This window comes from Microcaecilia unicolor, chromosome 12 (genome assembly GCF_901765095.1).
Source record: "Microcaecilia unicolor chromosome 12, aMicUni1.1, whole genome shotgun sequence".
NCBI lineage: Eukaryota > Metazoa > Chordata > Amphibia > Gymnophiona > Siphonopidae > Microcaecilia > Microcaecilia unicolor.
In genome coordinates, this window is record NC_044042.1 from 30,147,247 (window position 1) to 30,170,930 (window position 23,684).

Below are 23,684 nucleotides of genomic sequence, written 5' to 3' on the forward strand. Positions count from 1 at the left end.
AATAAAAACTAAATAGTGTAATTGTTAAAATCTGTAAGTGGTTCAAAGTTTTTGTTTTTGTTTTCCTCTGAGCTTGTACACCAAGAGGAGGGCATGACTGCAATGATGTTTGCATAATTATCAGGTAACCGGATATCTACAGCTAAAAGCCATTTCATTGGCTGATGGTTCCAACAGTAGTTTCAGAGGAAGTTTAGCTGAAAGTGTAGAAGAGCTGGTAAGTGAAAATCTGATTGTTTTTTTTTTTTGGTGTTTGTTTTTATATAAAACATTCTCCTTGGATAGGAAGAGTCTGTGATATGTGAAAATATATTTTGCTTTAATGAAATTGCTAAACTTTAGAGTCAGAGACTTATCAATGATCAGAAAAAGAAAGTCACCAGACAACAAAGGTAGAGAAAAATCATTTTATTTTCATTTTAGTGTTTGGAATATGTCCACTTTGAGAATTTACATCTGCTATCTTATTTTGCAATGTATAGCAATTTGTTTCTAAGAATATTGCTGGCAATTCCTGTCAGTGTGGCAAGTGGTGAGCAATCATTTTCACGGTTAAAAATCATAAAAAAACTAGTAAAAAATGCCCTACTCCTCCCCTTGCTTTGGTATCAGCTGTCACTGACGTCAGTGTGTGCCTGCCTAGCAGACCACCTCCGAGGGAGGCACAATCCCAGGCACATCCTGTTGGAGGTGAGAATTATTATATAGGATTATTTGCCATCAAGTATCTCGCAAGAAAGGCTTGTAAGCCTTGCCATGATTGCTATTGAGAATGATATATGTGCCCAGTTAGATATCAAAGATTTAATTACTAATTTCGTGAACATGGAAGCACGAAAAGCTAAGTGGTTGTAAACCCTCTATTTGTTCAGCAATTCCACAAAGATGCACTCCATCTTTCAGCTCCTATTTCCTTTGCATCTTGTGCCACACGGGGGGTGGGTGGGGGCGCCAACTGATAGTCTGCAGGGGGGCACCAGAGACCCTAGGCACGGCCCTGCTCAGAATCGCCCAAATTGGCATAATCGAAAGCCAATTTTGGGCGTCCCCAACTACTTCCCATCGTGGGGACGACCAAAGTTCCCGGGGGCGTGTCGGAGGCTTATCATCTTTACGCTGATGACTCCCAGATCTACCTCTCCACACCAGAAATCTCAGCCGAAATCCAGGCCAAAGTATCAGCCTGCCTGTCTGACATTGCTGCCTGGATGTCTCAGCGCCATCTGAAACTAAACATGACCAAGACTGAGCTTCTCATCTTTCCCCTAAACCAACCTCTCCTCGTCCCCCATTCTCTATTTCTGTGGATAACACTCTCATCCTTCCTGTCTCATCAGCTCATAACCTTGGGGTCATCTTCGACTCCTCCCTCTCCTTCTCTGCACATATTCAACAGACTGCTAAAACTTGTCGTTTCTTTCTCTATAATATGAGCAAAAGTCGCGAGGACGGCGAGGACGGCCCCAGGAAAACTTGGGCACCCTGTTCGATTATGCCCCTCCACATGATGTGTATCAGTCTCTATCAATGTTATAGTAATTAGGGATAAATTTCAAAGACTTAGCTGGGATATATTGCATACTTACTAGTAATCTGTGCATTGCCAATATACCACAAGAAACAAGAATGTGAGTTATAAGCACTGAAAGCCAAGTCCATGTGCTTAAAGAGGGCTCATCAGAGCTGTTTTGTTGGTCTATCCAAGTCTGCCACCAGTACATAAAACACAAGTATGTCATAGTAATACATTCACTCTCTGTACCAAGTTTTTTCCCCACATAAGGACAAGTAAACGTTTAACTCTTTGACTTCTTGGCTGATATTGAAGTGTTAGGTGGATTCTATGCCACCATAATTTTACATCTGTGGGTGATCAGACACATGCATCAAATGCCATAGAGGCAGCAGAGGAAGGGATATCCTTCAGAAAGGGTTTATAGGCCTAGAATATGCTGTATCGGCACTTCCCAAACTTTTCTGCAGCTGTTAACACCTATTTACCACATGGCCTTTGTCTTACTTTTTCTCCTATGCCTCTGCTTTAGTCCAACTTGTAGAGTCGATTGATGATGATGCTCAAGTCCCCCATACAGGCCAAGTTATAGCATCTCATCAGTTGTGAGGCTGATGATGCCAATCTCTAGGGTTTATTTTTCTTTTATAGCTGTGGTCATAGGAGCCAACTTTTCAAAATGATTGGGCGTGCTGAAATTTTTTTTTACAGGTGGTGCATTCCCCACCGCACCCCCGCCCCCTCTCCTCCCCCCTCCCCCCACATTCCAGCCCCCCCCCCCCTCCATCCCTCCCAGTTCCAGGCTCCCTCCTGAGAAAGCACTGCGATTTCCAGCCTCACCAGCACCACAGGGATATGGGTTCTGTGAAATTATTGGGTTCAAATGCTCACACTGGATTATGAATCAGCAAACATACTATTATTCTTTTATAATAAATTCACCAATAACCACCTTTGTACAAGCTAATTAGAATAGGGGGCCCTTCTACTGAACTACATTAAGCTTTAGGCTTAACACACTGTAATGCAGATTTATATGTCTACACACCTAAATAAATAACCTTTCCCTGTACCTCGTCCTCTCTGGCTCACTCTTAGTCTCAGACCTTCAATCCGGACCGCTAGTAAGCACACCACTGACCACACAGCAGCTGCCTTCGTGCTCCCGAGCTCTCCCTCTGCTGTCTGCAGGCTGCAGCATCCCGCGATTCCCGCCTGTGCGGGACAGGAAGTTGAACAATGAAGCTGTGCAGGGCGGGCCATGGCAGGGAGCATCAGGGACTGGAGCGGGAGCGGGAGCCGGCCCGGGACTCGGGAGAGACAGGACAGGAGGACCAAGGACATGATCACGCCATCACGCGCGGTGCCACCGGCCCACCCCACCACTGCCTAAGTTCGGGCTTCTTCGGCTTCGCGACGGTGGCTCAGCTTCGGGACCAGAAGCTCCTCTGTGCTCTGCCTCTCTGTTGCAGCATGGTGATGATTGATTGATCATCCCGCCTATGCGGAACCGGAAAGAGCAGAGCCAGAGGGAAAGCTTCCGATGGCGAACGAAGGCACACGGAGAGTCAGTCCGGATCACTGAAGGAAGGAGCCAGGTAGGAGGCGGAGTGAGTGGGTGGACGGACAGCATAGGCGGTCAGTGGCCCAACTGTTTGGGGAGGCTAAAGGGGGCGGGGTTAGGGGTGTGGCCAGGGGTGGGGCTTAAATCCATAATTGTCTGATCACACACAGAAAAAAAAAAATAAATGTCACAATTAATACCTTTTATTAAATTTAGATATTAGCTATGTATCATATGTCAAAGAATAAAGTGGTTGCTCAAAGCATATACTAACCACAATCGCTCAACTGCAAAACACTATGCACAACTTTGTGCAAAAACACACTCTGAACCTTACTGTACCATAAATATTACACTGGGCAGAACCTTATACACCAATATACCACCCATACGGAAAATGCAGACCGTCAACAATATTGAAACAAGGGATCATAATATCACAATTCTCATGTAGAGCCACAAAACATCCTAATTCATGTTTAATGTGGGATAAAATGTCATAAATAAGTAAATCAACTTTTAATGTTGAACACCTGATTCTCAAAGTGGACATATTCCAAACACTATAATGAAAATAAAATGATCTTTTCTACCTTTGTTGTCTGGTGACTGTTTTTCTGATTGTACTGGCCCAGTATCCGATTCTGCTGCTATCTGTCCTCTTAACTCCGTTTCCAGGACTTCCTTTCCATTTATTTGTTTACTTTCCGCCTTTCTTCTTCATTTCTTGTCCTACATCCATAAGTAAAAGCTGGGTCCTCCGCAAACTTGACTGTCCAGTGGATCCAGCTTTTGCCTATTTTCTTCATCCATGTGCAGTTTTTCTACTCTCTTCCTTTTCTGTTATCTCATCTCCTTCCTCACTCCTCCTTCCCCCTCCATGTCCAGCAAACCTCCTCTCCCCTGCCCTCTCCTCTCCCCTTCTTCCACCATGTCCAGCAACCCTCCTCTCCCCTTCTTCCACTATGTCCAGCAACCCTCCTCTCCCCTTCCCTTCATCCAGCAACCCTCCTCTCCCCTTCTTCCACCATGTCCAGCAACCCTCCTCTCCCCTTCCCTTCATTAAGCAACCCTCCTCTCCCCTTCTTCCACCATGTCCAGCAACCCTCCTCTCCCCTTCCCTCCATCCAGCAACCCTCCTCTCCCCTTCTTCCACCATGTGCAGCAACCCTCCTCTCCCCTTCCCTCCATCCAGCAACCCTCCTCTCCCCTACCCTCTCCTCTCCCCTTCTTCCACCATGTTCAGCAACCCTCCTCTCCCCTTCCCTCCATCCAGCAACCCTCCTCTCCCCTTCTTCCACCTTCTTCCACTATGTCCAGCAACCCTCCTCTCCCCTTCCCTTCATCCAGCAACCCTCCTCTCCCCTTCTTCCACCATGTCCAGCAACCCTCCTCTCCCCTTCCCTCCATCCAGCAACCCTCCTCTCCCCTTCTTCCACCATGTCCAGCAACCCTCCTCTCCCCTTCCCTCCATCCAGCAACCCTCCTCTCCCCTTCTTCCACCATGTGCAGCAACCCTCCTCTCCCCTTCCCTCCATCCAGCAACCCTCCTCTCCCCTACCCTCTCCTCTCCCCTTCTTCCACCATGTTCAGCAACCCTCCTCTCCCCTTCCCTCCATCCAGCAACCCTCCTCTCCCCTTCTTCCACCATGTCCAGCAACCCTCCTCTCCCCTTCCCTCCATCCAGCAACCCTCCTCTCCCCTTCTTCCACCATGTCCAGCAACCCTCCTCTCCCCTTCCCTCCATCCAGCAACCCTCCTCTCCCTTGCCCTCTTCTCTCCCCTTCTTCCACCATGTCCAGCAACCCTCCTCTCCCCTTCCCTCCATCCAGCAACCCTCCTCTCCCCTTCTTCCACCATGTGCAGCAACCCTCCTCTCCTCTCCCGTCTGCCCTGTTTCCTTCCTGCCCCCCCCCCCCCCGCACCTTTAAATATTATAGTTTTGCTGGAGTTGCGGGCAGCCGGCATTGAAGACATTGGCAGGCTTACGCCGGTTCCAGCAGCCTTCCCTTCCCTCGTTGCAAGTCGGATGATGGCTCCGCCCTCGTAGATACAGGAAATACATCAGAAGAGGGCGGAGCCATCATCCGACTTGCAACGAGGGAAGGGAAGGCTGCTGGAACCGGCGTAAGCCTGCCGATGTCTTCAATGCCGGCTGCCCGCGACTCCAGCAAAACTATAATATTTAAAGGTATGGCGGCGGCGGGGCGGGGCAGTGGCAGGCTGGGGAGGCTTAGCCTCCCCAAGCCTCTTATACGGGGCGCCTATGACAGACAGCACAGACAGCGGTGCAGCCAGCAGGGCAAGGAGTCAGGAGTCGGAACGGACAGTGCAGGGAGGGAGCAGTCACGTCACCGTCGTCACGTGCCACTGCCAAATTATTGGGGGTGCTTGAGCACCCACAGCACCCACGGAGTCGGCGCCTATGGCTGTGGTCACAATCCCAAATGAACATTTGGTGAACCCATTTGAGGTCACAATTCACAGTTTAGGAACCACTATGCTCTACACAGTGCCGTAGCAAGGGCAGCTGACACCCGGGGCGGGTCACCGCAGTGCACCCTCTCTCCTCCGGAGAGCACCCCCCCCCAGCACGCGTACTTACGAGGGCAGGTGACGAGGGAAAGCGGCAAAGGATAGGCGGGAGGGCCGAACCACACAGAGTGCATGTCGCTGGGAGCTCCGTCGGCTCCGCTGGTTCCCTGCTCTCTTTGCCCCGGAGCAGGAAGTAACCTGTTCCGGGGCAGAGAGAGCAGGGAACCAGCGGAGCCGACACCCCCTCAGCGGCGTGCACTCGGGGTGGACCGCCCCACCGCCCCCCCTTCCTATGCCACTGGCTCTACAACCTTATCTATTTAGTAAGAGTTTACAGGCTTCAAATATGATACTAGGTCAATATCAGTGGCATTCTGTGGTTCACTTCCACCCGAGGCGGATCACTGCTGCGTGCATCCCCCCCCCCCCCAGCTGCAGGGCAACACGGCACCCCCCCCCGACCCAGGCGACACGGCACCCCCCAGTCCCAGTCCCCACCTGTCTTACCAGCTCCGTGGACTCTGCGCTGCTGTAAAAGAAGAAAATCGCCTCGTCGGCCCTTCCCTTACTCTCTTTGTCCCGCTCTCTGATGTAACGTCCTATTTCCTCGTGGGCGGGACAGAGAGAGTAAGGGAAGGGCCGACGAGGCGATTTTCTTCTTTTACAGCAGTGCAGAAGCGAGGCGCCGCACCACGCAGCTGCCGGATGGATGGAGCTGGACTCGCCAGCAGAGCACCCCCCCCCCCACCCGTTGACACCCGGGGCGGACCGTCCCCACCACCCCCCCCTTGGTACGCCACTGGTCAATATCTTAAAACCCCCTCCCCTGAGCAGTTAAGAGAACTGACTCATTTTAGTCAATTATTTCTTTAGGTTTCAGAAAGGAAATGGCAATATCAGCCTTGGGATTTACACCTGCCCCTCCCCCATTATCATAAAGCAAGTAAACTACGCCTGTGACCAGTGCTGAGTATTGCTGGCCTTCAAATAAACTCCAGCTTCACCCAGGCTTCACTTCCAGCTCAGCCAGGCACTAAGAGGCCCTTTTACTATGCCGTGTAAGCGTCTACGTGCTCCCAATGTACGCCAAAATGGAGTTACCGCCCAGCTACCACATAGCTCTTGCAGCAATTTCATTTTTGGTGCACGTCCAATACGTACGACCGAAAAATAATTTTTATTTTCTGGCGCACGTCCACTACATGCGCCAAGTGGCATTTGACGAGCATAGGTCATTACCGCCCGGTTACCATGTGAGACTTTACGACTAGGTCAATGGCTGGTGGTAAGGTCTTAAACCTAAAATGGACAGTTGCAAATTTTGATTTTGCCGTACATCCATTTTCAGCAAAAATTTTAAAAAGGCATTTTTTGCAGGCGCGCTGAAAATGGATCTGCGCACGCCCAAAACACGTGCTTACACTACCGCAGGCTATTTTTCAGCACACCTTAGTAAAAGGACCCCTATATGAATAGTGCCTGGGTGGCCTGTAGTGATTTAAAGTGACACTATCTGGATAATGCCACTGAAAATCCATGGATGGCTCTGATCAGCAGCATTTACCCAAGTAGCATGGTTTGGTGGAATATGATACATTTGATCTAGTTGGCATTGTACTGAATGGTGGGGATATCAATAAAAATAAAGTTTCAAAAAAACAATTCTGTGTCCTCCCTCCCAATAAAAGAAACAAGGGGTAGCCAATCTCCCTCTTCCAAAGGTAAAAAATAACCCCCTGGTCATCTCAGCTGAGACAAGAAGAAAGACTTCACTGCTGGATCAGCTTCCCTCATTGCTCTGATAATGCTAATAGTCCCCTATACAGTTTTTAGTTTAACTGAGAATTGATGTTTCCATACCCATGTTGCTTTGAAACAGTGTAGAAAGTACCTCATTGCTTCTAGTGCCTGGACCACAAGAGATGCAAGCCTGCTTGCCATATGGTTGATGGGCTCTCAGGTAGGTGTCAGGAGAGCATGGGTAGCAAGTGCTGGTAGACTTTTCTATGTAGTATCCAGGCGGGCAGGAAGTACATGAAGAGCCCGAGTCGGAAGATTCAAGGGCACAAGGTCGGCAGTAAGAGGCCACACCATCCATGACATTTGTCACATTGATAGAATAGATTTTTGCAACATCATTATTGTATTTTCTCCCCTAAAAGAAAAATATTTTCATGTCAGGTATGTGACAACAAGAACAGTTTACTTAATACTTTGATTTTTCCTCACCGTGATATAGGCTCCAGGCATTTGCATTATATACAATAATGTACAATAAAATATGTAAAATCACAATTGACAGACATACCAGTCACTAGCAACATCACATCACAGGGAAACATCAATAACCTTATAACTTTGAAATCTGGATTAGGTTAAAACCTAGGGTCCTAATCCAAGGAATCAGTGAAAGACCTATCCAAAAAGCCAGGCCTCAGAAGTCTATATATGAAACTAGTCCATGCCCTTATGACCATTTGTCAGAGAATTCTACAAAGTTGGTCCTACAGGTGAAAACGCCACCTTCTTCCATGTTTCTGTTAGTTTGGCTTTGAGACCTAGTTCCAGGAGGTTAGTGATTCCTTCTCAAGGAGATCACCATAGATTTGTTGCATCACCGGAAAAAGCTATTTTAACCAAAACAGCTGTTCTCCGAGGACAGCAGTTCACCAGTGACACAATTGGGTAATGTCGTCCTGATGGTATCAAATTGAGCACCTTTTTCTAGAATCTTCCCAAAACTTCTTCAGTTCTTTTGAGCATGTACAATAGTTCCTGTACAGTTGCACACCTCCAACTCACCTTAATGCTGCTGTTAAGCTAATTAACTTATCTTCAAAAGCAGAAGACGGTGGGTATGTGGTGGATGAACTGCTGTGCTCAGAGAAAACTTACTAACAGTAATTTCATTTTCTATAAGGACAAGCAGTTCACTTGTCACATTGTAAGAGTCCTAAGTAGTCCTCAAATACAAAAGGAGAAATATAAATAACCTACCTAAAGAGCAGGTAAAATATTTTGGAAATGTTAGAGTCACCTTTAAAAAAATAAAATAAAAAATAACCAAATGACAATCCATAACAATAAAAATATCTCCTGGTGAGGACTGAAGTTAGGTTATAATCCTCAGAGACTCAAAAGGATAAACTGTCCAAACCTGCTGTTACATTGAGAATCATTGTCCAAACATATACTATGTTACTATCAGGCTTATTTTCAAAAGAGAAGGGCGCCCACCTTCTGACACAAATTGGGAGATGGGCGTCCTTCTCTCAGGGTGGCCCAAATCGGCATAATCGAAAGCCAATTTTGAGCGCCCTCAACTGCTTCCCGTCGCGGGGATGACCAAAGTTCACGGGGGCATATCGGCACCGTAGCGAAGGCAGGGCTGGGGCGAGATTAAAAGATGGGCTTCCTCAGCCGATAATGGAAAAAAGAGTGTTCCTGACGAGCACTTGGCCGACTTGGTCCATTTTTTTCTTGCGACCAAGTCGTGAAAAGGTGCCCGAACTGACCAGATGACCACCAGAGGGAATCAGAGATGACCTCCCCTTGCTCCCCCAGTGGTCACCAACCCCCTCCCACCCTAAAAAAAACCAACTTTAAACATTTTTTTTTGCCAGCCTCAAATCTCATACCCAGCTCCATGACAGCAGTATGCAGGTCCCTGGAGCAGTTTTAGTGGGTGCAGTGCTCTTCAGACAGGCAGACCCAGGCTCATCCCCCCCCCTACCTGTTACACTTGTGGTGGTAAATGCGAGCCCTCCAAAACCCACCCAAAACCCACTGTACCCACATGTAGATGCCCCCTTCACCCCTTAGGGCTATGGTAGTGGTGGGAGTGGGGTTTGGGGGGGTTGGGGGGGGCTCAGCACCCAAGATAAGGGAGCTATGCACCTGGGAGCAATTTGTGAAGTCCACTGCAGTGCCCCCTAGGGTGCCCGGTTGGTGTCATGGCATGTCAGGGGGACCAGTGCACTACGAATGCTGGCTCCTCCAATGACCAAAGGGCTTGGATTTGGTCGTTTTTGAGATGGGTGTCCTTGGTTTCCATTATGGCCGAAAACCGGGGACGACCATCTCTAAGGTCGACCTAAATGTTGAGATTTGGGCGTCCACGACCGTATTATCGAAACAAAAGATGGACGCCCATCTTGTTTTGATAATACGGGTTTCCCCACCCCTTCGCGGGGCCATCCTGTGAGGACGCCCTCGTGAAAACTTGGGCGCCCCATTCGATTATGCCCCTCCACGTGTCACAGAATGCCTAGCAACCCTCTGGGGGTTCCCTTGCGGCCACCTAGAGTCTGTCCTAGCACTGTTCAGGCCCACTACCACCTGTGCAAGTGCTCTACTCTGGCATGCCTTTCCTCTAACCTGCTGGGTTACGCTTGCCACAACTTAATTCCCCAGTGGTTTCTAAGGACACTGGGGCCACACTTCCAGGGGTCCCCCCAGGGGTCCCACAGTTCCTAGAAAGCACCCACAGACCCAAAACACAAACCAACAGGATTCTTAGTCAGTCCAGGACAAACAGAGCTAATAAATGAATTGATTTATTATCATAAGTTAGAACAGTGAACGGATGAATAGGGTGTAATAAGCAGACAATAACAGGTAAATTAAACAGAAATCAATATTAAACTAACTAAACACTTATTAACTACCTGAGTAGTATCTGGGGAGTTCAGAAAAATTAACTGCTCACAGTCTTTGAACAGAGTCTCAGTATAGAGGTCTGTACCTTCCCACATTCTTACTCTGAGACTAAAGATTCCCAGCAGATTCAATCAGAGTCCAGATCATAAACACTGAGGGGCTTCTGACCAACAGCAGTGCAGATTATTTCTCAGCTTAGGTGGGAAGAAGAAACTATCACTTCTGTAACAACTTTACAAACAAAGGACTGACAACACCTGCTGGCCAAACAAGGGAAATGCACATCATAGAAAATAGCTATACAATTTACAAGCAGGAGAATTTCCTGTTTTGCCACACTATTTTATTATGTAAACATAATTCTCTGTTCCTCTTAGTCAGGGCTGGAGCAAGGTCATTTGGCACCATAGGCAAATCTTTTGTTCTGCAGCCCAATATGTGTGTACAGTGCATTGTGTGTATTGTAGTTCTAATATGTAACTGCAGCAGTACATTGTTTGCATAGTAGTTCAGCATATAACTGCAGTCACTTTCTACTTAGGGGGAAAGTTATCAAAGTGGGTCACTGTTAAGAAGTACTATAGTTGCATAAAATAGGACCTGTGGTAAAATAGCACATCTTAACAATAGCCCATGTTGATAACTTTGCCCCTTAGACACAGTTTATAGAATATGCCTAAATCTAGGGGTAGTTTACAGACTATACCCAACACCCATTTTCCGCAACTATATTTAGTTGCGGCCATTTACACCAATGAAAAACTTGTGTAAATACAGATGCCTAAATTACACGTGGAACGGGCATATTCTATAAAAGTGTGCATAAATTCTAGGAATGCCTATGACCTACCCATGCCCCTCCCATGGCCATGCCCCCTTTTCAGATTTTATGCGCATCACTTTGTAGAATATGCTTAGACATTTGTGCGTGTAAATTCTAATTAATGCCAATTAGTGTCAATGATTGCTTGTTAAATTCAATTATCTGTGCTGATTGGCTTAAGCTAATTAAGTTGCATGCACAAATCCAAAATACAACTATATTTGCATGTACCACTCACTATATAGAATCCGGGGTTTAGTGTGTGTCACAGATCTGCTCTGCTCCCACACCCTGACTCACCTTGTTCTTTGGTGGTCGGGGTTCTGAATGTCTTCAGCCCGCTTGAAGCCCTCGCTGCCTCACTCAGCCTCTGGTATGGTCGTCTCTGGTGGCCCCACAGTCCTCACAGTCCTGCCTGCCACACTGCGGTCTGGGGGCACCGGGAGTTGACGTCACAGGCCTGGGTGTATTTAAGAAAGGCCCAGGCTCGCCTTCTTCACCTTCGCAGTAAGGCCTTTCTGGTCTCCTCTTGTGTATTCCTGTCGAGTCCTGCCTTGCCTTGTCTCCAAGCTCCAATCCTGCCTTGTCTCTGAGTTCCAGAGACAAGATCCAATCCAGCCTTGTCTCTGAGTTCCAGTCCTGTTTTTTCTCCGAGTTCCAGTTCTGCCGTCTCTGAGTTCCAGTCCTTGTCCTGCCTTGTCCAGTCTCATCTTGTCAGTTCCTAGTTCCTGCCTTGCTTTGCCTTGTCTGGTTCTAGTTCTAGCCTTGTCTGCCTTGTCAGCCCTGTCTGCATTATCTGTCTTGTCCTGCTTGCCTTGTCTTCATCATCCAGCTGTATGCCTTGTCTTCGGTCAAGTCCTGCCCGCTTTGTCTCCAGTAAAAATCCTTCCTGCCGTATCTTCTGCCAAGCCTTGCCTAGTGCTGTGCCTAGCCTAGTGACTCGGTCGGTTCCCGACTGTGGCCCAAGGGTTCACTTCTTGAACTGTGACAATTCTCATCCACATTTCCCTTTCTCCTCAAGCCCAACTTTCAAGCACCATCCTTTACAATAAATCATCTCATTCTACAGACTCTCCACACCCATCTCTCTATCATAGCCATCAGTTCATCGGCAACTGTACATATCTAGTGCAAGACTCTTGCCCCAGGGGCAGCAAAACTCCTGGTTTCAACTTTCATGTGCTGTAACCATCATTTCTACTTACATTGCAGCAAACAGTTGAAATTCAGGAAAACTGAGTCATCTTGTGGATGCTGGAGTGCTGTGGAGTTACAGTATCTGTCTGGATAATTAAGACATGAGCACCCTTAAAGAGGCCAGGGGCACCTTTAGTTTTGTGTCTCCTCAATATATTTTCAGGTCTATAACCCCACCCCTCCTCCTTGAGATTTTGCTGATTAATCTCAAAATTATGATCGCCTCAACACCACCCTTCCCAGAATGATTCTGTTAAAGGGATAATTAGACATCACAATTTCAAATATTCCTGTTCATAATGAGGGCAGTTTCCAAAAGTAATTTGTTCACATAAATGGATAAAAATGCTTGCTAGTGGTTGATTTTGTTTGGCTGGAAGGATCTATTGTTTTCTGTTGATTGCTGCTGCTCTTTGTCATACCCCCAGGAGGTTCTGCCTTAGGCAGCTGCCTAGTCTGCCTAATAGTAAAAACTGCCCTGCTCTTCGTAACATAGTAGATGACAGCAGATAGTCCATCCAGTCTACCCAACAAGATAAACTCATTATATAACGTATGATGTGATACCTCATATGTATACTTTATCTTGTCTTTCTCCATGTCCTTACTGTTCTACCTTACATTTGGGGAGTTCTCCGTTTTCTCCTTATTCTGATTATTAATTATGAACTGCTTTGTTGTTTGACTATAAAAGGTGGTAGAATTCAATAATAAACAAACATTTCATTGCAGATCCATCAAATGCTAACCATAGCTATTCCTCACTGCAGGGACTAGCCCCATTTGTGATGTATTGTGTTTTTTTCCCTTTGAGAATTCCTAGATATTTTCACTCATAACTGTGGACTTACCATTTCCCGAAAGGCTGCCCTCTGGAATGCCCATGTGAAGGTCATTGTGGCATTCTTCTCAATGCCATACGAGTAAGACTGCTTCCCCTTGGAGCCAATCCACTTTTCCACCACAGAGTTTGGCATGGAATTTATACCCTACAATAAATGATAAAGAACATGAAAACATAGTCATGTCATTCCAAGAAAATAGAAATGAATAAAATAATTTATAACAGATCATTTTTGTTTCAGCCATCAGATGAATTGCTGGGTGCAAAGAAGCAATTCTTATGGCCCAACTAAAGAAGTTAGTTTTAAAGTAAAAATGAACTTAGGATTCTTCTACAGAGAAGGCCCCTTTTGAAAATGCCCTGGCTCTCTGTGGGTAAACGTATGCACACCATTGACACGCCACAGTTTTCACTAGAGGGAACAGGCAAGACTAGAAAAATTAATCATGGAGATTCCATTTTGAAACCTCTGCACCTCCTTTCTGCTAGGATTGGCCTGTCATAGTTTTTAAAATGGAAACTCCATGGAGAGTATCACTTTGAAAATCCACTTGCAGGCCTGCGAGTATAATAGGCTCACTGAAAATTTCCCAGTTTTCAGTGAGCCACTTAGTGGTCAAGATAACCAAGTAATGTTTCTTGGTTATCTTTAGTCAAACTACCAGTCACAACAAACCAGGTGGGTTTATAGCTGTTTCCAGCCTCCATCTTTCCTTCTTGATCTCTCTCACTCCCTCATCTTTTCCTGACATACTAGCTTTCACTCCAAAGTATTCTGCTAATTATATTCCAAGAGTGGAGGAACCAAGGCAGGCAAGGGAAGGGGTGAGAGTATACTAGGAGAAGTGGTGTTTTACAAGAGTTTATTCAATAAACACCTTTTTATCATGTTTATGCAACAGGCCATATTATCGGTGTTTATCAGTTAAAACCTAAAAACAGAACCCTACTTATGATCTTGCTCTGGGTTTTGGTAAACAATATAATAAGCTTGCCACATACCGTCATGAAGTACAGTTCACAGCTCACAGTGCAGACGGTCTCAAACACGAATGTAATCCTTGCAATCTCTTTATTCTCCAAGTCTTGGGTAACAGATGATGGAGGGCTGTGGAAGTGAAGACAATATCAGGAGTTCTTCCTTCATATACAGAACAATGGGACATTTCTGAATGCTGGTGGCAGATGTGCACTGTGACAATTGTGAATCTTGATTGTTTTGAACTCTTTCTCTCCATTTCCTTCCATCTCATTTTCACCATTTCTACTGAATAGATTGCTTGTGTGACTATTGATTGTGGTGCTGGACTTGCAGGTTATCAGTTATCTGATAGGACCACAATGAGCATGCTTCCTCCATCTCTGAAGAGCATGCAATTCCAATTATGGAAGATATAACTGCAAGCAATATCATCGAATGACGAGATAAGCTGCAAATAGTGAAGATTTTTCTACCAATGTCAGAAGACCCATGGGCAATCTTGTGATACCTAAACAGCCTGTCTATAGGTGATGGCTGCTGCATAGAAAACCTCCAGGATTTGGGATACCTTGACTAGCCCTTGTACACAAATTGCATTTGTAACAAAGAGATGATAATGTCCCAACTAAACCAGTGTTGTCTGTTAGAAAACTATGCACAGCTGACAAATCAAGCACCAGTACTGTGTGAGGGACTATGTGCACATTGATCTAAGTTGGCAAGATGCATACGAAATGATGGTGCAAGAGCATAGCCAATCAATAAAGCAACAAACCAGAAGAAATTAAAGTTAAGTTTATTAAATAACTGTAATACTTGGAGACATCTAAACAATCACACCCATATTCTGTGTGATTCATAACTCTATCCCCACCTTTGTCTGCTGGTTTCATAATGATAGAAGGATTGTCTCTAAGACTTTGGTCAGAGCGGATATTCAGCTAGTGCTGCTGAATGTCTCACTTTGAATATAAGCCCCATAATCTTCAATTTTTGATGCCAAGACTCAAGTTTAAGTTATCTTCCAATTTAGCAAATGTAGTGCTTGTGAAATATATCATTTCACAGCCCAAACACATATCTTACATAACTGGGGGGGGGGGGGCCTCCATTTAGGCGCCCCGAGGTCATGCAGTAGGAGCCTATTTTATAATGGAACCAAGATGCTTAGATTATGATATAGAACACTAGCATAACCCGGTATCAGTGCACCCAACGTCTAAGTGTCCACACTTATGTCAGCCACAGAGCTGCTGAAAGCGCAAGTACCTAAATATGGCAGTTACACGTTATTTACAGTATCTGCATATTTACAGAGTGATGAATTTGCAGGTATCTGCAGGTATCTGCCTACATCTCCTCCATTCTCCATCCACGTGGATGCTTCCCCCTTACAAATGCATACGATGCAAGATAGGCACATAATTACAGAATAACTCTTAGGTGGAATATTGGCATTAATATGCACAAATGTGGGTGTATACTAGTATTCTAAACATTTATGCATGCAACACATGCATAAACATTAGCATCTAGTTTATAGAATTGCCCTTTTAATGACAAAATAGGTAGAGCACACACAGCAGTAGCACAAAATTTCTTCATATCCACACAAACATATCTACTGCTCTGACAAAGAAAAATTACACAAGGGCAGGTTCAGTGCAAGCTTCTTTTATGCATACACTGCATCACTACAGTAAGATACAGCACAGGAAGTAGTACAAGTTTCCCTTACATGCACGCTGTGCCCCATCATAGAAAAAATACAAGGACATGAGTACTGCAAACTTCCTTCACACTTACTGGCCCAGCACAGAAGAACTATAGCACACTGGGACACTGATGTAGCATGAAGGTTCAAATAAAGTGAAGTGAAATCACTGGAACTCAACTCCAGTTCCCCATGGGAAGCCATTCCAAAGACAACCATCATCCAGAGGTTGTGCTTACTCAAGAAATACTTCATTGCTGCTGAATAAGCATAACAAGGGTTGCTGCAGGGGAAGCAGTGAAAAGGGCTGGAGGGAAGGTGAGACAGAAGAGGTGAGAGTGAAGAGGGGTGGTTTCCCTTAGTCCAGGTTCTTTTAAGGCAGGTTACTTTAAAGCAGCCTGGGGAAGAAGTTCATTTGGGGAAGGAGAAAGAGGAAAAACTGAATGGGTTAATTCACTACAGGGGAAGAGGGTTAATTGAATGGGAGGAGAAAATGGAGTGACTAACAGTCCATAATGGATGAGATGAAAAGAGAGTTAGCGAAAATTGGTAAGAGAGAAGAAATGGAGCACCAAGGAAGGGAAAGGAGAAAGGGAATTTGTGGGGACAGAAAGAGTGAATGAGGGTTCATGGGAAGTGAAAAGAGTGAACAAGAGTTTGTGGGAGGAAGGAGAGTGACTGGAGGTCTAGAGAGGAGACTGGAGACAAAATGAGTGGAGGATATTAAAGGTAGCTCATAACCTGAGTGAACTTATTGAATTGTGTCCCCTACCATCAACAGTTATGAGTCACCTATACCATGTAGTCATCTGCAATCAGCATTGAGTATTGCAGTCTCTCCTGGCTAAGCAGGTACAAAAAAAAAAAAAGCATTTTCGGAGATAGGATATTAATTCTGCCATAGTCCACCAGAGGGCCTTCAAGCTTCAAGAAGGATCCGCCTTACTCCCACTTTTTCAAAACCATGGGAAAAGGCATGGCTGGCAAAATTTGAGGTGCCTCCATTCTTCCTTTCACCAGTGAGTCTGATGTGGCTACTTGCAGGGTACATGGTCTCCTTCTCTCAACAACACCACCTTTCTCACCTAAATCCAGGGACAGCCAAGGTCAGAATCATGAAGTCGTTATCAGAGGCTCCAGCTACAGTGTAAATATAGTCTCCAGCCACCTCCCAGCCTAAAACACAATTACAGACAAAAATAACCTTTTTGTTCACACACAGCAAGATGTTGGTGCAGTTCATGCACAACTTTCATGTTTTCTCTAAACTGGAAGTCAATTCTCCTAACTATACACTAGGGAATTACTATTCTTCCTTACTAGATCATGTTACCAAGACTTGCATAAAACTTGGATATAGCACTTTTCTTAATTATTTCTGGCAGAACATAAGACATCAATATCACATTCAATATATAACCTTTTCTTACAAAATAATTGTGACTTTTGTTCTTTTCTTATTGATAATATGACTATGAAGCAAAAGGCAAAATTACAGTTATGTCCATTAATGTACAGGTCAAAGAAGTTTCATTTGTTTTAACAGAAAGGAAAGTTCCTTTTATCAAAAAAACATTAAAACTGAGGCCCTAGCTTTCTGCAATTCAACAAAGGAAGAAAAGACTTTAGAATTTGATTACCACTACTGCATTTTGATATTAATCTCTCCTCACATAGTTTTGTTTTTTACACAGCTATCTGGGTGAAAAGGAGATGCTTTAGAATAGTGCTCTTCTGTGCAAGGCCTAAGGGCCAGTGCTCAGATAACTGCCTTTTGCTGTCCTGACTTTATCCAGGCCTTTACCCAGTTAGTGGACTGAATATTGCAGCTAACTGGGTAAATCTGGGCATCACCCTGACTCCACCCACAGGTCGCCCCAGCACTAACTGGATTGTGCCACAGAGATCTAGGCGATATGCAGTGACACTGCTCAATTAAGCGGCAGAGCTGGACAGTGGGTACCTGGGTAAATCCCATTTGAATATTGGGCCCATCATACTTATATGGGAGATTATACCTGAGCATTTCCAAATCATGCTTCCTTATTTACATACCAGCTATTTGCTTGTACTCAAAATTGATGCCACTGAGGATAGTAGTTTTCATGTTTGTCGGTAGTGTGTTCCACCATTTGTATTCAAAGCCTAGCGCTGGCTCTGTCCCAACAGTGCAGTTGCTACAAGCTGTGGAATAAGGACAGGGAACCATTAAATGACTGGTCTCCATATACTTTATCTCATGATAATACATACAACAAAAAATGGAAAATAAGGTGGTACTTTTTATTGGCCTAACTTGATACATCTTTTGACCAGGGGCGAAGCTGGGTGGGGCCACAGGGGCATGGGCCCCACAGATTTAGTCCTGGCCCCTGGTTTTGCTGGCGGGGGTCCCCAACCCCCATCAGCTGAAGCCTTCTTAAGAACCGGTCTCCGGCGCGTTCGCTGATCTGTGCTGCTGTCTTCTTGAGTTCTAACGTCCTGCACGTTCCTTTAAGTGAAACTGAGGAGGAAGAAAGCACAGATCAGCGAATGCGGCGTGCCAGCACGTTCCTTTAAGTGAAACTGAGCATGCTCATTTTCACTTAAAGGAACATGTAGGATTTCAGGACTCAAGAAGACAGCAGCACAGATCAGCGAACGCACTGGAGACTGGCGCTGAAGAAGGCTTCGGCTGGCAGGGGTTAAGGACCCCCGCCAGCAAAGGTACCTTGCGGTGGCGGGGGGGTCAGAAGTGGCAGGGGGAGAAGCGGTGGCTGGGGGAGGCGTGCTAAAATGTGCCCCCCCACTTGGGCTCTGCACCCCCCTCCCGCCAAGGTCTGGCTATGCCCCTGCCTTTGACTAACTCTTAGAGGCCAGAGGCTCATTTTCAAAGCACTTAGACTTACAAAGTTCCATAAGTTACTATGTAGCTTTGTAAGTCTAAGTGTTTTGAAAATACATCTCAAAATCTCCTTTCTCCTGACTATTCTGCCTTCAGCAGATATCACACCACCAAACACACATCCGCCCACCATGTTCTCACTCACACCACAGTGTTACGTATCTGAGCTCATACGCACACACCATTTTCCCTCTCCCAGCTGACACCAGATCTCCATATCCATACACACCCCAGGATTCTATATATGGTGCCCAAATTTATATGTGCAAATTCATTGGCTAACAAACTGTTAACCATCAATAATTGGTTGCTAACAACCAATTATTGAGGTTAATTGGTACCCAATAGATTTTGCACATAAATCTGGCTGCAAGCTAATCTGTAAGCCAGTGTGTCTAACTCCCATAGTGTGTATCTGAAAAGGGGACACGGCCATAGGCATGTCAGGGGTATTCAAAATTTGGACTTGTAGTTATAGAATACTGGCTCAAGAGCACCCAACTTGGGCTCCAGCATTTACATGTGGTTTTAGCAGGAGTAAGTCTGGTGCTTAAAATTTGGGCTCAGGAATCAGAACTACACATGATTCTATAATGGACATGCAATTTATAGAATTGTGCTTACTACCAAATTTTTAGGGTGCCCATTTCTGAGCTCAGTTTATAGAATCCGGTATGGCACTTGGAGCTTGGCTTGCTCAGCTAAGGACTAAGAACTGCTATTGTGTATCTCATCAGAAGAAATAAGTCCTGCCACAGAAGTATTTACGTGCCATAATTCAGGACCCAGATGGTATTTTTCTTTGCTAACATTTCCCACCTCTCTCAGACACTTCAGGAGTTACACTAGTTCCAAGGTGCCATTATCCCAAAGCTGTATCAGCTTCTGCTGTGGCTCCAGTTAGTGATTAGCACTAACCGTACTTACTGGATCCATTGGAATATGATCCATATGGGCAGGGTTCACAGGTACTGGCATTGGACTGGGAGAATCCTGGGTTGCAAGGTGGGCACTGATTTTTGGTTCCAGAAGTAGGCAGCTGTACTGCACCTTCAGCATCTTCACTGCAAGTTTTTGGTTCAATCCACTTGAACATTAATTGAGTCTAAAACATGACAGAATGTACATGTGTGAGTTCACTGCATGTTGGCAGAGGAACACCGAGAAAGATGTCTTCTATTGTTCAGAGCGTGCAGAAACATACAGAGTCACCAGGTTCACCAATCCCACTGAATATACCAGGACAATGAAAGGGGCTAAGAACTGCTGGAAAGGGATGTGCTCTACATTAATAAGCTTCATCAACATAGCTGCCAATGAACTCCAAGTCAGGAGTGAGCTTAAGCCAGTCCTGGTATTTAACCTCTCTCCTCTAAGCACGTGTTCTGACGAAAAGGAGGAATTCCAGAAAGCTTAAAGACGGACAGTAAAAAATCAAGGATCAGCACCCGGTACCTTATATGACTTGGAGTTCACAATACCAAGGGCCCTTTTACTAAGACGTGTAGGTGCCTACGCGCATCCAATGTGTGTCAATTTGGAACTACCGCCTGGCTACCGTGAGCCCCCAGGCGGTAATTACATTTTTTATACACGTCCGATATGCGCAGCAGAAAATATATTTTTATTTTCTACCGCGTGGTGCTAACCGGGCAGCAATTGGCACTGTATGCACACTGACGATTACCGCCCAGTTAATGCATGAGACCTTACTTCTAAGTCAATGGGTAAGGTCTCAGGCCCCAAATGGACGAGCTAATTTTAATTTTGCCGCATGTCCATTTTCAGGCAAAAAAGGGCCATTTTTGCAGGTGCGAACCTGCGCATGTCCAATACACGTGTCTACACCAGCGCAGGCCATTTTTCAGCACACCTTAGTAAAAGGACCCCCCCCCCAGTGCTTTCCTCATATGTTTTTCTAACATTTAAGTTTTTAAAATTGATCCTCCTTTACTTGTAGCCAGCACCTTAACCTATACGTGTATTCCCAGAGAAGGACGGGAAATATATGTCGATTTTTGATGGACCTACATATGGATACCTGCCTTTCTAAAATGGCCAAATTCTGCAAGTGGTCACTTTCACATGCACTGTATTTTTGGGGATAACATAAGTAATGCCACACTGGGAAAAGACCAAGGGTCCATCGAGCCCAGCATCCTGTCCAGCGGCCAATCCAGGCCAAGGGCACCTGGCAAGCTTCCCAAACGTACAAACATTCTATACATGTTATTCCTGGAATTGTGGATTTTTCCCAAGTCCATTTAGTAGTGGTTTATGGACTTGCCCTTTAGGAAACCATCTAACCCCTTTTTAAACTCTGCCAAGCGAACCGCCTTCACCACGTTCTCCGGCAACAAATTCCAGAGTTTAATTATGCGTTGGGTGAAGAAATATTTTCTCCGATTTGTTTTAAATTTACTACACTATAGTTTCATTGCATGCCCCCTAATCCTAGTATTTTTGGAAAGCATAGACAGATGCTTCACATCCACCTGTTCCACTCCACTCATTATTTTATATACCTCTATCATGTCTCCCCTCAGCCGTCTCTTCTCCAAGCTGAAAAGCCCTAGCCTCCTTAGTCTTTCTTCATAGGGAAGTCGTCCCATCCCCGCTATCATTTTAGTCGCCCTTCACTGCACCTTTTCCAATTCTACTATATCTTTCTTGAGATGCGGCAACCAGAATTGAACACAATACTCAAGGTGCGGTCGCACCATGGAGCGATACAACGGCATTATAACATCCTCACACCTGTTTTCCATATCTTTCCTAATAATACCCAACATTCTATTCGCTTTCCTAGCCCAGCAGCACACTGAGCAGAAGGTTTCAGTGTATTATCGACGACAACACCCAGATCCCTTTCTTGGTCCGTAACTCCTAACGTGGAACCTTGCATGACGTAGCTATAATTTGGGTTCTTTTTTCCCACATGCATCACCTTGCACTTGCTCACATTAAATGTCATCTGCCATTTAGCCGCCCAGTCTCCCAGTCTCGTAAGGTCCTTCTGTAATTTTTCACAATCCTGTCGCGAGTTAACGACTTTGAATAACTTTGTGTCATCAGCAAATTTAATTACCTCGCTAGTTACTCCCATCTCTAAATCATTTATAAACATATTAAAAAGCAGCGGTCCTAGCACAGACCCCTGAGGAACCCCACTAGCTACCCTTCTCTATTGTGAATACTGCCCATTTAACCCCACTCTCTTGTTTCCTATCCTTCAACCAGTTTTTAATCCACAATAGGACATTTCCTCCTATCCCATGACCCTCCAATTTCCTCTGTAGCCTTTCATGAGGTACCTTGTCAAACGCCTTTTGAAAATCGAGATACACAATATCAACCGGCTCCCCTTTCTAAATGTACCTCTATATGTATACAGCCTTTTCTGCTGCCCTAAACTAAATTGCATAGCTATACAAATAGCAGCTGAATGTCACTAACTATCCATAGAGCTGGGCAGAACTCCCATGTTCTGCCGTTGCACCATCCCTGCACAACCTGAATAATGCTAGGCTGCTCTGTAAGAATTTTCAGCGGCACTAAAAATTCTTAGATGGGGGTTTATATGTTTAGCACTCACCATTAATTACATAAACCCTTTTGAATATTGACCTGACAGTTTTATCAGTGATAACTGTGATTTTAACCTATGTTTTCATTCTCAAGTCTGAAGCTCAGTAAAGGGCACATATCTTTAAAATGAACACTCCTCTGAGATAACATTACATGAATGTCAAGGGCAGTACAAAATTCCAAACTTGCCTTATTTACATCCAACAATGAAAGTATGAAAAGGGGAGAATGGATATTTTCCTGTTATAGTTTCAGGATCTGGAGTGGCATCATAGAAATGTTCCATTTATACCCATGCAGCATATTCCTGAGGTCTACAAACTCCTGAGTGGTGTACAACGGGTAAAAGTGAATCGATTTTTAACTAAGACTAGGGGACACTCAATGAAGTTACATGGAAATACTTTTAAACAAATAGGAGGAAATATTTTTTTCACTCAATGAATAGTTAAACTCTGGAACTCATTGCCAAAGGATGTGCTAACAGCAGTTAGCATATCAGGGTTTAAAAAAAGGTCTGGACAAGTTCCTGGAGAAAAAGACCACAGTCTGCTATTGAGATAGACAGAGGAAGCCACTGCTCAACCTGGGATCAGTAGCATGGAATGTTGCTACTATTTGGGTTCCTGCCAGGTACTTGTAACCTGGATTAGCCACTGCTGGAACCAGGATTCTGGGCTAGATGGATCATTGGTCTGACCCAGTATGGCTATTCTTATGTTCTATGAGTCTACTTCCTTGGTGTTCTGCAGTAATGATCTCTTGTCTCATAACATCTTTTTACCTGAAATATGTTTGTTTCTTGTTCCATTATTTATACCTTTGAGGCGTTTCACCGTCTATCATATTCCCTTTGTCACACTTCTCCTCTAGGTCCTTCAGTCTTATCTCATAGGGATTTTTATTAACGATCACACAGCATATTGTTTAATAATCTTTGTGGTTATATCACAAATAGTAATAAACTGGTTGTTATCCCTTGGATTCTATAAAAGGTTTCCCCAAAGTTGGGTGCTGGAATTTGCACACAGATCTGAGATCCGTCCACAACTTAATGAGGACATGGGTAGCAAGTAGCCACGTCATTGGTGCTAACTGGTGCCTAAGTGAAGTTGCGCACAGATCTCCCCTGCGCACTGTTCTATAACTTGGGGTCTAACTATTCCTATGCACAACCCAAAAGGGGGCATGGCCATTGCAGTGACATAGGTGGGTCATGGCATTTCCAAAAGTTAGGCGCCAAGTTACAGGATTGTACCAATCCACACCTAACTTTAGCTGCAAATTTATCTCTATCATGTATAAGTCTGGAACTCAAAGTTAGGAGCGAAATGTAAGCTATGCCAGTATTCTGTAAAGGTTGAGCACTCTTTACAGAATA

The 23,684-nt window shown here is 45.0% G+C and overlaps 1 protein-coding gene across 1 annotated transcript in view; it reads right to left on the reverse strand.

Moving 5' to 3' along the window:
• The window catches only part of LOC115481952 (UPF0577 protein KIAA1324-like), a 125,655-nt gene that overhangs the window by 24,284 nt on the left and 77,687 nt on the right, over window positions 1-23,684 (reverse strand). Inside the window, exons 9-14 of the mRNA XM_030221444.1 lie at window positions 19,643-19,820; window positions 17,887-18,015; window positions 16,917-17,007; window positions 14,138-14,243; window positions 13,143-13,280; window positions 7,504-7,767 (exon numbers count right to left, since the gene is read on the reverse strand). Coding sequence (XP_030077304.1) covers window positions 7,504-7,767; window positions 13,143-13,280; window positions 14,138-14,243; window positions 16,917-17,007; window positions 17,887-18,015; window positions 19,643-19,820 — 906 coding nt within the window. The remainder of the gene's footprint in view (window positions 1-7,503; window positions 7,768-13,142; window positions 13,281-14,137; window positions 14,244-16,916; window positions 17,008-17,886; window positions 18,016-19,642; window positions 19,821-23,684) is intronic.